The sequence below is a fragment of the Amborella trichopoda genome, chromosome 4 (genome assembly GCF_054954075.1).
Source record: "Amborella trichopoda isolate Santa Cruz 75 chromosome 4, AtrichopodaSantaCruz75HAP2 v2.0, whole genome shotgun sequence".
NCBI lineage: Eukaryota > Viridiplantae > Streptophyta > Magnoliopsida > Amborellales > Amborellaceae > Amborella > Amborella trichopoda.
The window spans coordinates 48,858,484-48,871,840 of record NC_142339.1 but is presented as its reverse complement, the minus strand read 5'-3'; the positions used below and the strand labels follow the sequence as shown (position 1 = coordinate 48,871,840).

At 36.0% G+C, this 13,357-nt stretch overlaps 1 protein-coding gene across 1 annotated transcript; it reads left to right on the top strand.

Moving 5' to 3' along the window:
* Positions 1-2,077: 2,077 nt before the first annotated feature.
* Positions 2,078-3,587, top strand: LOC18431018 (Eukaryotic aspartyl protease family protein). The gene has a single exon (XM_006841147.4). The coding sequence runs from the start codon at positions 2,104-2,106 to the stop codon at positions 3,439-3,441; it is 1,338 nt and encodes a 445-aa protein (XP_006841210.2). The 5' UTR covers positions 2,078-2,103; the 3' UTR covers positions 3,442-3,587.
* The last annotated feature ends 9,770 nt before the right edge of the window (positions 3,588-13,357 follow it).

The following is a 13,357-nucleotide window of genomic DNA, read 5'->3' as shown; positions in this document are numbered from 1 at the left end:
TGGGGTTAATGCTAGTTCATCATCCTCCTTAAATTTGAACATCATAAATCAATGAAATTTTGGTATCTAATGGCTGAGAAGATGTTTTTTGAAATGTGTAAAAGAAACATTTCAAATAAATTGAAATGAATCTAGTAAGGGATTTCTAAGTTGGAATTCAAGGATTGCTAGAACATTGTTTATTTGTCCATATTGAAATGAGAAGTTTTACCAATTGGTGTGAACCATGTGCATCATAGTATTCTTTTCTACATGTAAGTGGACTCATTCGATAAGTCAGTGACGTATAAGTGGACCTATCCGGTACGCCGGAATGGATTAAGGATTCATCCGGTGCGTCGGTGACTATAAGTGGACCTATCCGGTATACTGGTAAGGATTAAGTTGACCCATCCAGGATGCTGGTGGGGTATATAAGTGATCTATTTGGGACGTCAGTAGGGTACTTTGTGAAACTTTTGAATTATATGAAACTATGCATTTCTGTTAAAAGATTTATATATATACTTCCTCATATTGTTTCAATATGCATTCAAATCTTTTGGATTATGTTAAAATTGTGTGTTTCTGAATTTGAAACTGCTCGCCATGTATGCTCTTCCTCATATTGTTTTAATATGTATTCTTTTAGAAAATATTTACATTTTCCAACCATGATTTTTAAAGGATTATGATGATCACTTATTGAGTAGTCAAATTCATCAAATTATTGTGAATTCTTTTCAGAATAATAGCAACTTTATTGTTCATATGTACAATAGGAGTAGCTTGGAAGAACTTTGTAGTCATGGTTAAATTTGCCTTTGTAACTTTTGTTCTATCAAAATTGTTGAAACCCTTATGTTAATATGAGTTGTGAGTAGACTTTGTACAAGTTTAACAATTTCTGAATGAAAAAATTAATTTTGATGCAATGTATAGTAGAAATTCCGAATTTGTTCTATTTATATTTTAAGCATAGACTGTCACTCTTTAGGAATATTAGTATTATAAAATTTGAGGGGGGGACAATTTTTGGTATCAGATCAATAGGTTTAAGATCCCTAAAAAATCTGAATAGGAATATACTCTAAATCCATACTTATTGTATGAACAGTCAAGAACGATGTCAAGATCGTTATGATCCCTAAAAAAAATGAATAGGAATATACTCTAAATCCATACTTATTGTATGAATAGACAAAAACGATATCAAGATCCTGTACGACTGAAGCTAGCATGGAGGTAATTCATAAACCCTTGGAGAATATGGTTTTTTCTCATGCAGCTCCAGATGGAGAACAATAATTCACCCAGGCAGTCAGTTACGAGAATAATGGGTGTAATATCAAACAATCTAAAAAATCAAATCCACCTGTTTTAAGGGTGTTGTAATCCACTAAAAATCGATAGATGGATTATGCAATTGGAAAAAATATTCAAAGTAATGAAAAATTAGTTTTGATGTAATGTATAGCAAAAATTCTAAATTTGTTTTATTTATAGTTTAAAAATAGACTGTCATTCTTAAAAAAAATGGTATAAAACTTGGGATGTGACAAAAAACAATTGAGAAGGTTGGGGTTTGCATAGGTTAGGGAGAGAATGAGATTAGGAAGACATTGAGTATGGCGTGAGAGAGAGAATGAGACTACAAAGACATTGAGTATAGCGTGAGAGATAGAGAATGGGGTCCGTGATAGGTGGGATAGGGAAGGGAAATGCAATGGGTGAGAGCCGGTTGTCAAGTTTGTTTCCAAACAATGACATTTTGATTGGTGTTATCCCAGCCGTTCTTTTAGATCCAATGGCTGGAAAGTAATAGTAACATATTTTTTCTAGTTGGGTAGTGGGATCCCATAGAAACAGTCCCCTCTAGACATAGATAAACCCTTATGTAGATTGGATAGTGGGATCCTGTAGAAACGATCCCCTCTAGATATAGATAAACCCTTCTGTAGATTAAACCCAAACCTCGGTAGATTAAACCATTTTGCCACACAGTGCATTGGGGGTTTGCCTCAAAAGATGACTAAACAAAAATTTCACAATTATTTTCGTTGTCTATAAAATATACATAGAATCCATTAATTGGTCACCTCCTTCAATTTATATATAGAAATTATGCAGTGTACACCGCCCTTTTATCTCCTTCCCCTTATCTCAACCATGGCGGCAACGGCTCTTCTGCTCCCTGTCCTCCTCCTATCTGCCTCCGTCGCCGCCACTGTAGTTGCAGAAAGCTGCCGCTCGTGGCCTGACGATGCCGACACCCTCCCAATCCTCCACATCCATGGCAAATGCTCGCCCTTTGCCGCTCCCTCCACCTCCTCGTGGCCCGACACTGTAATGCACATGGCCAACAACGACCCTGCCCGCCTTGCCTACCTTGCAAACCTTGCTACCGTAGTCCCAATCGCCTCGGCGCAGCAGATACTCCACACTGGCAACTACATAGTGCGTGCAAAGTTTGGCACTCCCGGCCAGCTCATGTTCATGGTACTTGACACTAGCAATGACGCCGCCTGGGTCCCCTGTACCAACTGCTCTGGATGCCCCTCCACTCCCTCTGCCGCCTCCTTCACGCCGAATTCCTCCTCAACCTATGCTCCTCTCCCATGTACTGTCCCTGCGTGTACGCAGGCTCGCTTACCATCATGCGTTAGTGGTCTATGCTACTTCAATCAATCCTATGGTGGTGATTCCTCGTTCTCGGCGGTGCTGTCTCAGGACACGCTTCGTCTGGCTATGGATTTGATCTCGAATTATACATTTGGGTGTGTGCGTTCGGCTGCTGGCGGGTCGTTGCCGCCGCAGGGGCTATTGGGCCTTGGCCGTGGCCCTGCATCACTGCTCTCACAAGCAGGCATGCTTTACCAACGCACCTTCTCATACTGCTTGCCAAGCTTCAAGTCCTACTATTTCTCTGGCTCACTCCGTCTCGGCCCCGCCAGCCAGCCAAAGCACATACGCACCACCCCACTTCTGACCAGTTCGCACCGGCCCTCTCTGTACTATGCAAATTTGACTGCCATAAGCATCGGGGCTCTGCTAGTTCCTGTCCCGGGGTTCAACCCACTAACCGGCGCTGGCACCATAATAGACTCGGGGACCGTGATAAGCCGGTTTGTGGCTCCAGTGTACGAGGCAGTGCGAGACGAGTTCAAGAGAGTGGTGGCGGGGCCATTCTCTCCGCTGGGTGCGTTCGACACTTGTTTCCCAGCGCCGATGGACGTGCCAACGGTGACATTGCACTTCGAGGGTCTGGATTTGGTGCTGCCGGCCGAGAATGTGCTGATACACGCATCGGAGGGATCGCTCGCGTGCCTGGCCATGGCGGCAACACCCGGGGATGTGAATTTGGCACTGAATGTGATTGCCAACCTTCAGCAACAGAACCACCGGTTGCTCTTCGACCTGCCCAACGCGCGCCTCGGCATCGCCCGGGAGGCTTGCAATTGAGCTCGCTGCCCCTGCCCTACCCCCTCTTCTACTGCGTTTTCCAATTGTTTCTTCGTTTTCCCCTTTGATTGTTACTTGCTCCAAATGAAATATAATGTTTTGTTTCTGTCATAATAATATTCTGGGATATTGCATTGGTACACAAATTAATGGAATTTGCCTCTTGGGCTTGTAAAGTAATTTAATTTAAGACTTTCTTGGGCTAATGAAATGGCTGCTCCTGCTCCAAAATAACATTGACAGACATTGTAATCAATTTTATATTAGGATTTTTTTTTAAAAAAAAGAGAAAAATAAAAACAACTAACTTATAGGATTCTAGATATTCAAAAATAACAAGGCAACCGATTAAGAAAATTTCATAACCGGTAAAAAATATATGTGCATTGTTTTATGATAATATCTCTCAATAGATATTAATTGATCATTACCCAATAAGGAGGAGCTAATATAAAGAGTTGTTAGGAAAGAGATTTTCTCAAAATTTGACTACATAAAAATTGAAAAAGAAGACATTCATAAAAGATCTTTCTCTACCTCTCAAGAATTATACAAATGACTAATAATGCTTCGGGCTAAAAACTAGTGTGTCGGGTGTCGGGTGTCGGGTTCTCTAATAATGCTTTCTCTCTCAACCACGAGGCTTAAGTTCGTGTTCATGGAACGGGTTATCAAAAATAGTGTACTACTCACTACCGTGATCATAGTGTGTCGGGGTTAGCTTTTGCACCAAGGCTCAACTCCTCTACTTGCCTTCTCAAAATTTTGATCTCTTCAACTTGGAGATCTCGGAGGTCTCGTTCTCGTCGTAGGGATTGAGTCCTGATACCCGGCTATATACCATGTCTATGTGTCATGATGCTTAATAATGAACACCATGATCCACAAGAATCAACCTCGCTCTGATACCATCTGACACAATATGAAATTACTGGCGACTAACACTCGGCAAAATAACCACATGTTAAACAGAGAAATAAAAATCAAAAAAAAATTACAAGCGAAAGGAATAAACTTGCGGATCCGAGTATTCAGCTGTATGCCACAAATACAAGAGTAGAAAAATACCCACAAAAAGGGCTTATCTGTCACTACGACAGCTGCCACTTTTTTTCATTCACAAAAATCAACTACTCTATTACAATTCATGTTCTCCTTTTGAAGGAGTTTGCTTTCATAAAACCAAAGATAACTAATATTATGGGGTATTGCATAATAATATTATGGGGTATTGCATAATAATATTATGGGATATTGCATTGGTACACAAATTAATGGAATTTGCCTCTTGGTCTTACACTTTAATTTAATTTAAGACTTTCTTGTGCTAATAAAATGGCTGCTCCTGCTCCAAAATAACCTTGGAAGACATTGTAATCAATTTTATATTAGGATTTAAAAAAGAAAAACTTAGAGGTCTAGATATTCAGAAATAGCAAGACAACCGATTAAGAAACTTTCATAACCGGTAAAAAATATATGTGCATTTCTTTATGATAATAGCTCACATTAGATATTAATTGGTCATTACCCAATAAGGAGGAACTAATATAAAAAGATGCTAGGAAAGAGATTTTCTCAAAATTTGACTACAAGTCAAGGTATTATCAAATAAAAAGTGAAGAAAAAAGACATTCATAAAACAGCTTTTGACTAATAATTATACGAATGACTAATAATGCCTTTCGGACTAAAAAATAACCCCGATGAGGAATGAAGCATAGATTCTAATGGACATATACCTAGTCAGCGGTTGGGTGCAAATGGATGGATACAAATTCAAGCGGAAGCTCAGACCGTTGTGGTCAGATCACACACTTAGGTGACCATGACGCCCGAGTAGCACTTGAGAGAGCTTTTGTGACCTTATGATGCATGTATGGCACTTTGGCATACCTTACCCCATGACGCCTATGTGACGCTTTCAGCCTCTATATCCTGATACCTACGTGAAAGTGGTCTAGAAGCATGCGGGTAAAACTTAATGTGTAGTAACTATCATGATACATTTTAACAATACTTTATAGACTAGGAATGTGTATACTTAATATTTCTAATTAAGTGGAGCATGTATGTGTCAAGGGGAAAGTTTATGTAGAGCCGAGGCTTTAAACAAACAAATTCGAGCCTACCTCAAAACTTTCACTATATGAGGTTGTTTTGATGCCTAAATATCTTCAAATTGATCATCTCGACATCAAGATGCATAGACACGAGGAAAAAATGGATTCTAAGTTTTGAAAATAATGTATTTTGTAACACATTTTTGGAACATCAATTTTAAAGATTTTCAAGTTTTCATAGATCTCTCAATCTATACTATTTTTTAAGCTTTAAACTTTATAAATAAATATAAAAATATATTTTAAGGCTATAAAAAAGATTTTCAGTATTGAAACCACATTCCTCAACACTATTTGAAGGTACGCTCTAATTGGATTGTTTAGAGCCTAGGCTCCATACAAACCGCACCTATCTGTTAAAGCCCTAGTATACAAAAATATAGTAATATTTATAGTTAGCAAGATCAGACCGGAGTGGTAGTCCAACTAGTATGACTACTGACCGGTGCCTTGGACGGTCTAGTCCAAGGTAAAAATCAAGTCTAGATGAAAACCGATCAAAACTAATGTTTCACCAGTTTTGGGTAGTTGAACTAGTAAGTTGGACAAATTTTCAATATATTTTGTATTTTATATCTATTTTTCTTTCTTTTGCTCTTAAATCTAGACGAACCAATTCAATCAATGGTTGGAGAAATTTGATGAACCTGATTAAGTTCACCGCCTAGTTTTCTACTCATATAACTTTGAAATTAAGGCTACAATTTGTGGTGTATGTGTTGACCATGTTTCATCTGCGATACTGTGATTTAATACCTCTAAATTTCTTGACTGCTTTATCTCTTTGATATTAATGAGATGTTCAAAGGCCATGACTTGGATCATTCCTCCTGCCGCCTTCTCTCCATATTCTTCACCCTCTTCCAAAATGGCGTTATTATCATCTTGATCCTTATCATAGATTGGATCCCCTAAACAATCTTGTTGTTCATCAGAGTATGTGTTGAAGATTAACGGTAAATCTCAATCTACAACTTGTTGATTATTTATACGATCTATGTCAAATCAAGAATCTTATCCTTCAAAATAAAAAGGCTTATACTTGAAATCCTCTTGGCGTAAAAGACCACCGTCTTGCCCATTATTAAGGCTCATGAATTATTGTGCAATTGCTGAACTTGCCTTATAAGTTCCTCAATTTTGTCATCTATGAGATTACGGAATGGGTCCACAATGAACCCCCTTCTACGACCCCTTCTCACTACTATGAATTCATCGAAATATCATATCCTAAGCAAATAATCAACAAAAAGTCACTGAAAACAGCAAAATCTAGGTACATTGCTAGAGCACGTTTCATGTAGAAAGGGGCTCAGATACCAATTTGATGCAGGAAAACTTTGGAAAGCAGTAAAATTAGCAACACAAAAAACTACGTGTGTGTTAGCTCACTTAGGCTTTCGAGTCAACAAATACACATAAACAAAGCCAAATATGTATAATCCAAAGAAACCTAGGGTTTCTTATCTATACCCCTAGGTAGAGTTCCAAAAGCATGAGCTTTTCTCTCTTTAAATTTTTAAAAATCATGTGGAATGACTCCTTCAAGGCCCACATACCTCTTATATATTATAATTTAAAGTTTCAAGTACAAAAGAGTCCAAACAAATAATACATTAACTCATATATCCTAACTTAACTTAAAATTCGTAATGACAGTTTTATTCCTATGAACAATACCCGTGAACAGTATATATGAACAATAATTGTGAATAGTACTCATGAAATAAATAAATAAATAAAAACCCTAGAATCCCTAAAAATCCTAGAGCTAAAACCTAAATCTAAAATTATAATATACATCATTCGAAACTGAATACAAATTAAAATTAAAAATAACTGTGCCCTCCATCAGTTTGAGATAATAAATATTAATAATTGATATTAAAACAAGTGATTTTTAAAATCAAGTCAGGGTCCATGATTAAATTAGAATTCATATCCTGATGCAATATAAAATTACCAACAACTTAACACCTCGTTAAATAACCGTCTTAGAGAGAGAATTAAAAACCAAGAATAAAATCGCAAGCATGATAAACAAACTTGTAGATTCAAATATTCCGCTATAAGCCCACAAAACGACAAAAATACCCACAAAAAGGATCTCTCTCTCCCTCCCTGGCAAACTGCCACTTTTTTTCATTCACAAAAATCAATTACTCTATTACAATTCACATATTCCTTTTAAAAGATTTTGCTTTTACAAAACTAAATATAACTAATAAAAGAAGATAACTATCTAGACTATTACTTATTTCCACCTAAGGCAATCCTACGACATCACCAACAACTACCTTCATGAAAGGAGTCTACCAAGTTATCCTTTCTGTGAAGAATAAGATAAACTCCTATTTAAAAGCTCAACTCCTAAGCACGGACTCATAATCTTGTATACTTTCTAAAAAGAGAGACACTCTTAAGATTTTCAAAAAAACTGATATTTCAACAACATCCTAAATATAAAAGACAAGCTTTCTAAGAAACAAAATTGCAACGTTTAATCTTAAAATAAATAATATTCAAACTAAGCCAAAAAAAATCTACTTACATCTCTAGAAATAAAATTAATAAAAATTAAAATTAAAATTAAAATTTTATAGCAACCAAATCTTGATCTTCATCATTTTCCCTTGGCTGAAAAAAGTACTCATTTTAAAAATGCACCAAAGATGAAATATGTATTAGTCACGCCACTTCTTCGACCCGAATATTGTAAATACGATCTTGAGCCCTATGGGTTAGGGCACTGATCAAAACACCGTGATCGTTCATTGAAATTGAAAAATCCTCGAGGTTGATTTTTCAACTACATAACTTGTTGAAATTGCTCAAACTTAACCTTAAGGCACACCAATGCATCTGTTTTTTTTGTCATGCATCTCCAAAAACTCGATTTCCTCTAGGTTCAAGTCATCATCTTGATTCTCCACTCTCTATTGATGAGAAAAATAGATATCATTGCTGCTCAAAGACAACTTCTCTCCTTTCATCTTTCTCTTTATCAAATATGAGACCTTCATCAAAGATGTAATCATTTTGGAATGATAATTCCAATTGAAGATCCAAACTTACTGATTCTTCATCAAACTTGACTAAATCGCTCTTCCAACCATGAGGCTTCAGAGCGTGCGCATGGAACGGGTTCTCAAAAATAATGTCTGACTCACTACCATCATCATAGTGTGTCAGGGCTAGCTTTTGCGCACAGCTCCTCTACTTGTCTTCTCAAAATTTTGATCTCTTCAACTTGGAGATCTCAAAGGTCTCGTTCTCGTCGGAGGGGTTGAGTCCCGATACCCAACTATATACCATGTCTATATGCCATGATGCCTGACGATGAACACTACTATCCACAAGAATCAATCTCGCTCTGATACCACCTGACACAGTATAAAATTACCGGCAACTAACACTAAGCAAAATAACCACATTTTAAACATAAAAATAAAAATCAAGAAAGAAATTACAAGTGGAAGGAGTAAACATACGGATCCAAGTATTCAGCTACAGGCCCACATATACATGAGTAGAAAAAATACCACAAAAAGGCCTTCTCTGTCTCTACGGCAAACTGCCACCTTTTTTCATTCACAAAATTCAACTACTCTATTACAATTCACGTTCTCCTTTTGAAGGAGTTTGCTTTCATAAAACCAAAGCAACTAATACCAAGACTATTGCTTATTCCCACCTAATGAAATCGTACCCAGACACCAACAACTACTTTCATAAAAGGACTCTACCAACTTATCATTTCCATTAAGAATAAATAACTCCTATTTAAAAGCTCAACTGCGTCTAAGCACGGACTCATAATCTTGTATCCTTTCTAAAATGATAGGCATTCCCAAGATTATAAAAAACGGGTATTTCTTAAAACAAAAATAGTATCCTAAATATAAAAGATAAGCTTTCTAAAAAAACAAAATTGCAACCTTAAATCCTAAAATAAATAATATTTTTAAAAACTATCCCAAAACATCTACCTACATCTCTAAAAATAAAATTAAAAAAATTAAAATTTTGTAGCAGCGAGATCTTGATTTGCATCATCTAGATTTGAACATAGTTAGCAAATTTTTGTTTAAAACATGATTTTTTCGAAAGATTTTCAAAAAATCTGAGTTTTTTAATGTACAATCGTGTTTTATCTTTTTTCAAAAAACCTTTTCAAAATAACTTCTTTTCTTTAACTTTATTTCTTCATTAACTTAATGATATTGAATTTTGGTTTAAAGATAAGTACATTAACAGTGGAAGTAAATTAAGAATATTTAATTAATAAAAAGATTCCATCAAAATTTTCACCAATGAGTTCCTTTAAAAAAAACATATGAAAAAATACAAGCAATATATTCCCCAAAAAAACAATCAAAACAATCACATATCTCAAAATAATAGGTAGAATTAGAAGAAGTGTAACCCAATGAAAATCTTTTTCTTTTTTTTTTCTCTTTAAACCTATAGCATCATTATAATGAGAAAAAGAGAGATTCACTTGTTCTAAAGATTGAGGTAGCTAGAAATTATATGTGATTTGAATTTACCCAAGCAGTTTGTTACTTTTCTTATGCACAGAGAAGTTTGATTAATTTCATGTTTTATTTTTTATTTTTATAGCATTTTGGATGGACCACTATTTTACATATTTGAATCTTTGCATTTTTTTTAATGAAATGCAATCTAGATTTGAACATAGTTAGCAAGTCTCCGTTTAAAACATGATTTTTCAAAAGATTTTCAAAAAATGTGAGTTTTTTAAAAGAACCGTTATAATATCGTATTTTATCTTTTTTCAAAAAAGCTTTTCAAAATAACTTCTTCCCTTTAACTTTATTTCTTCATTAACTTAATAATATTGAATTTTGATTTAAAGATAAGTACATTAAACCTATATAGCATCATTATAATTTTTCTACCTATTATTTTTCTTTAAACCTATAGCATCATTATACTGAGAAAGAGAGAGATTCAATGATACTAATGATATAGCTAGCTAGAAATTCTGTGTGATGTGAATTTACTTAAGCATTTTGCTTTTCTAATGCATAGATAAGTTTGATTAATTTCATGTTTTATTTGTTATTTTTTATTTCATTGGTGTATACAACATAGCATTTTGGATGAACCACTATTTTACATATTTGGGCCTTGGCATTTTTTAAATTAACTGCAATCCTATAATGAGGGGGTTTTTTGTTGTTTTTCTTTGAAAAGTAACCATGTACCTTCGTTCACCATTCTTAGTATTTTCTAATTAGTTCTTGTGGTTGGTATTATTGTTGTTTAACTTTATGCTCCCAATAAATCTACGATATGTTTTGTATTGTGACGACAGAGGAAGTATTATAGCTGGATTTATTAAATATTTCAAAAACAATTGTCAAGTATTACTCTAATGCCACTAGTAAGGCTATAAAAGTACTGTTTAATAGCTTTAATATATCTACACAATAGCTGTAAATCATAATCCTATATAGTGTCATCTTTACATATCCGATTTTTTCATTATGTTTTTTTGAACCAAATCCGAAATATTGACGCTTTTATAACTTAACTTTTTTTAGTGATCCAAATTTTTTATCCAATTTTTTTATTTGACTTTTTGAAATAAAACCAATTTATTACCGATATTTTGTTCTACTGATATTTATTATTCCCTGACTTGCTAATTGCGGATTTGAATATGCACCATGCATAAAACCAAAGGAAATTTTAAGAAAGTAACTGACATCCATCATAAACATTTTTCCAATTGTTCGATATCACTTAATATTAATTGATATGTTTATTATTTCTCATGGAGCTATTTTTCCTCTCCCCAAGAGTCAATATGAAGAGGTTCTCACTCAAGCTTGTTCTTACTACTAAATTCAGGCAACTTGATGAGAGGGGTGCGGCATCTTTAGGTGCCCTCGAGCATATGGTATCTCGGTTGATTGCATGAGCTACTCCATCCTAATAATTTGATGGGCAGGCGCTAAGATTTTTTTTACTGTATAAAACTTATATACTTCCCCAATGCAATTGTTGATTCCGAATTGACAGTTGAGATAGCCTCAATCATAATGTCATGTTTCTATATTTTTTTATTTTTTATTTTTTTAAAAAAAATATTTTGATACCAAAAGTTGGGCGTCAATCCCTCTCTTAAATTCTCACCTACAAAAAATATAAAAATAAAATTCGCAATAAAATAAAATATCCAAAATGCTCCTAAAAGTTTCAAGGGTATTTTAGTTATTGTATTTTATCAAAAATAGTCTTTTAATATTTTTTTAGGTCAACGCCATTGAGATGATGGCAAATTTTATATTTATATAATTTGTATAAAAAAAATTTAAAAGAAATACTCTTAAGGCATCGAATTTTATCAAACTGTCAATGGCTCACATGATATAAATTGAACAGCTGGATGGGGGGAAGTATATCACTTCTATACAGTTGGGAAAGCATAAAAACATTTTCCCAATTTGCTTACGTATGTACAACCTCTTAATTCTAGCGCTTTAGAAATAGGGAAATTTGCATAAAACCCCCCAAATGGACTTCCTAAGCACTTTACCCCCCACCTAATTTTTCCTAATAATTTTTTCCCCAAAACTATCTTTCCTAGCAAATAACCCCCCAACTCAAAAAGTTCATTTTTTTTACAAAAATACCCTTCACGTACATAACAAATCATTGTCAGATCCAAAAAAAAACAAATGCTGGATCGAGTCTTACAAACACCGGTTCGCATCCTCCATTGACATATTCGTCAGATTGCCCCTTCATAACGGCGGACCGGGCTAATTCCAGTGAGTTCAATGCCGGACTGCCCCTTCCAAATGTCGAACTACACCATTTATAGTGACTTCAGTGTCGGACTGCCCTTTCCAAATGCCAGAACGGTGAATTGCCATGACCTCAGTGTCGAACTGCCTCCTGGAACTGCCCGACTGGCCGCTTGAAGTGACGGACTGCCCCTTCGAAACCCTGGACCAAGCCAATTCCAATGACTTCAATATCAAACTGCCCCTTCCAAACGCCGGATTGCACCATTTACAGTGACTTCAGTGCCGGGCTGCCCCTTCCAAACGCTGGACCGGCATGTTGCAGTGACCTCAGTGTTGGACTGCCCCTTCGAAACACCGGACAGGGCCAATTCCAGTTACTTCAATGTTGGACTGCCCCTTCCAAACACCGGACTGCACCATTTGCAGTGACTTCAGTGCCAGACTGCCCCCTCCAAACGCTGGACCAGCGAGTTGCAGTGACCTCAGTGCTGGACTGCCTCTTGGAACTGCTGGACTGGCCGCTTGAAGTGCTAGACTGGCCCTTTGAAATACCGGACAGGGCCAATTCCAGTGACTTCAATGCTAGACTGTCCCTTCAAAACACCGGACTGCACCATTTACAGTGACTTCAGTGCCGGATTGCCCCTTCCAAATGCCAAGCTGGCAAGGTGCAGTGACCTTAGTGTCAAACTGCCTCTTGGAACTGCCGGACTGGCCACTTGAAGTGTCGAACTACCCCTTTGAAACACCAGACCTGGCCAATTCCAGTGACTTCAGTGTCAAACTGCCCTTTCCGAATGCCGGACCGTAGCATTTTCAGTGACTTTAGTGAATCATGCAACAAAATAGACATGTAAAAGCATATCAAAGAGGTTACCTAAAAAAATAGTGTCCATATTACTGGAGTGTTCAATGGCATTGATTATGGGCATCTTTCAACCTATACAAAAAGAATGGACATTTCACTCTTTGAAAGAATGGACATTTCATTAGCTGGCTGCAATGATAGAG

What these genes read in the sequence shown, in the direction of transcription:
- LOC18431018 (XM_006841147.4), top strand. Translation starts at nt 2,104, where the DNA reads ATGCAGTGTACACCGCCCTTTTATCTCCTTCCCCTTATCTCAACCATG.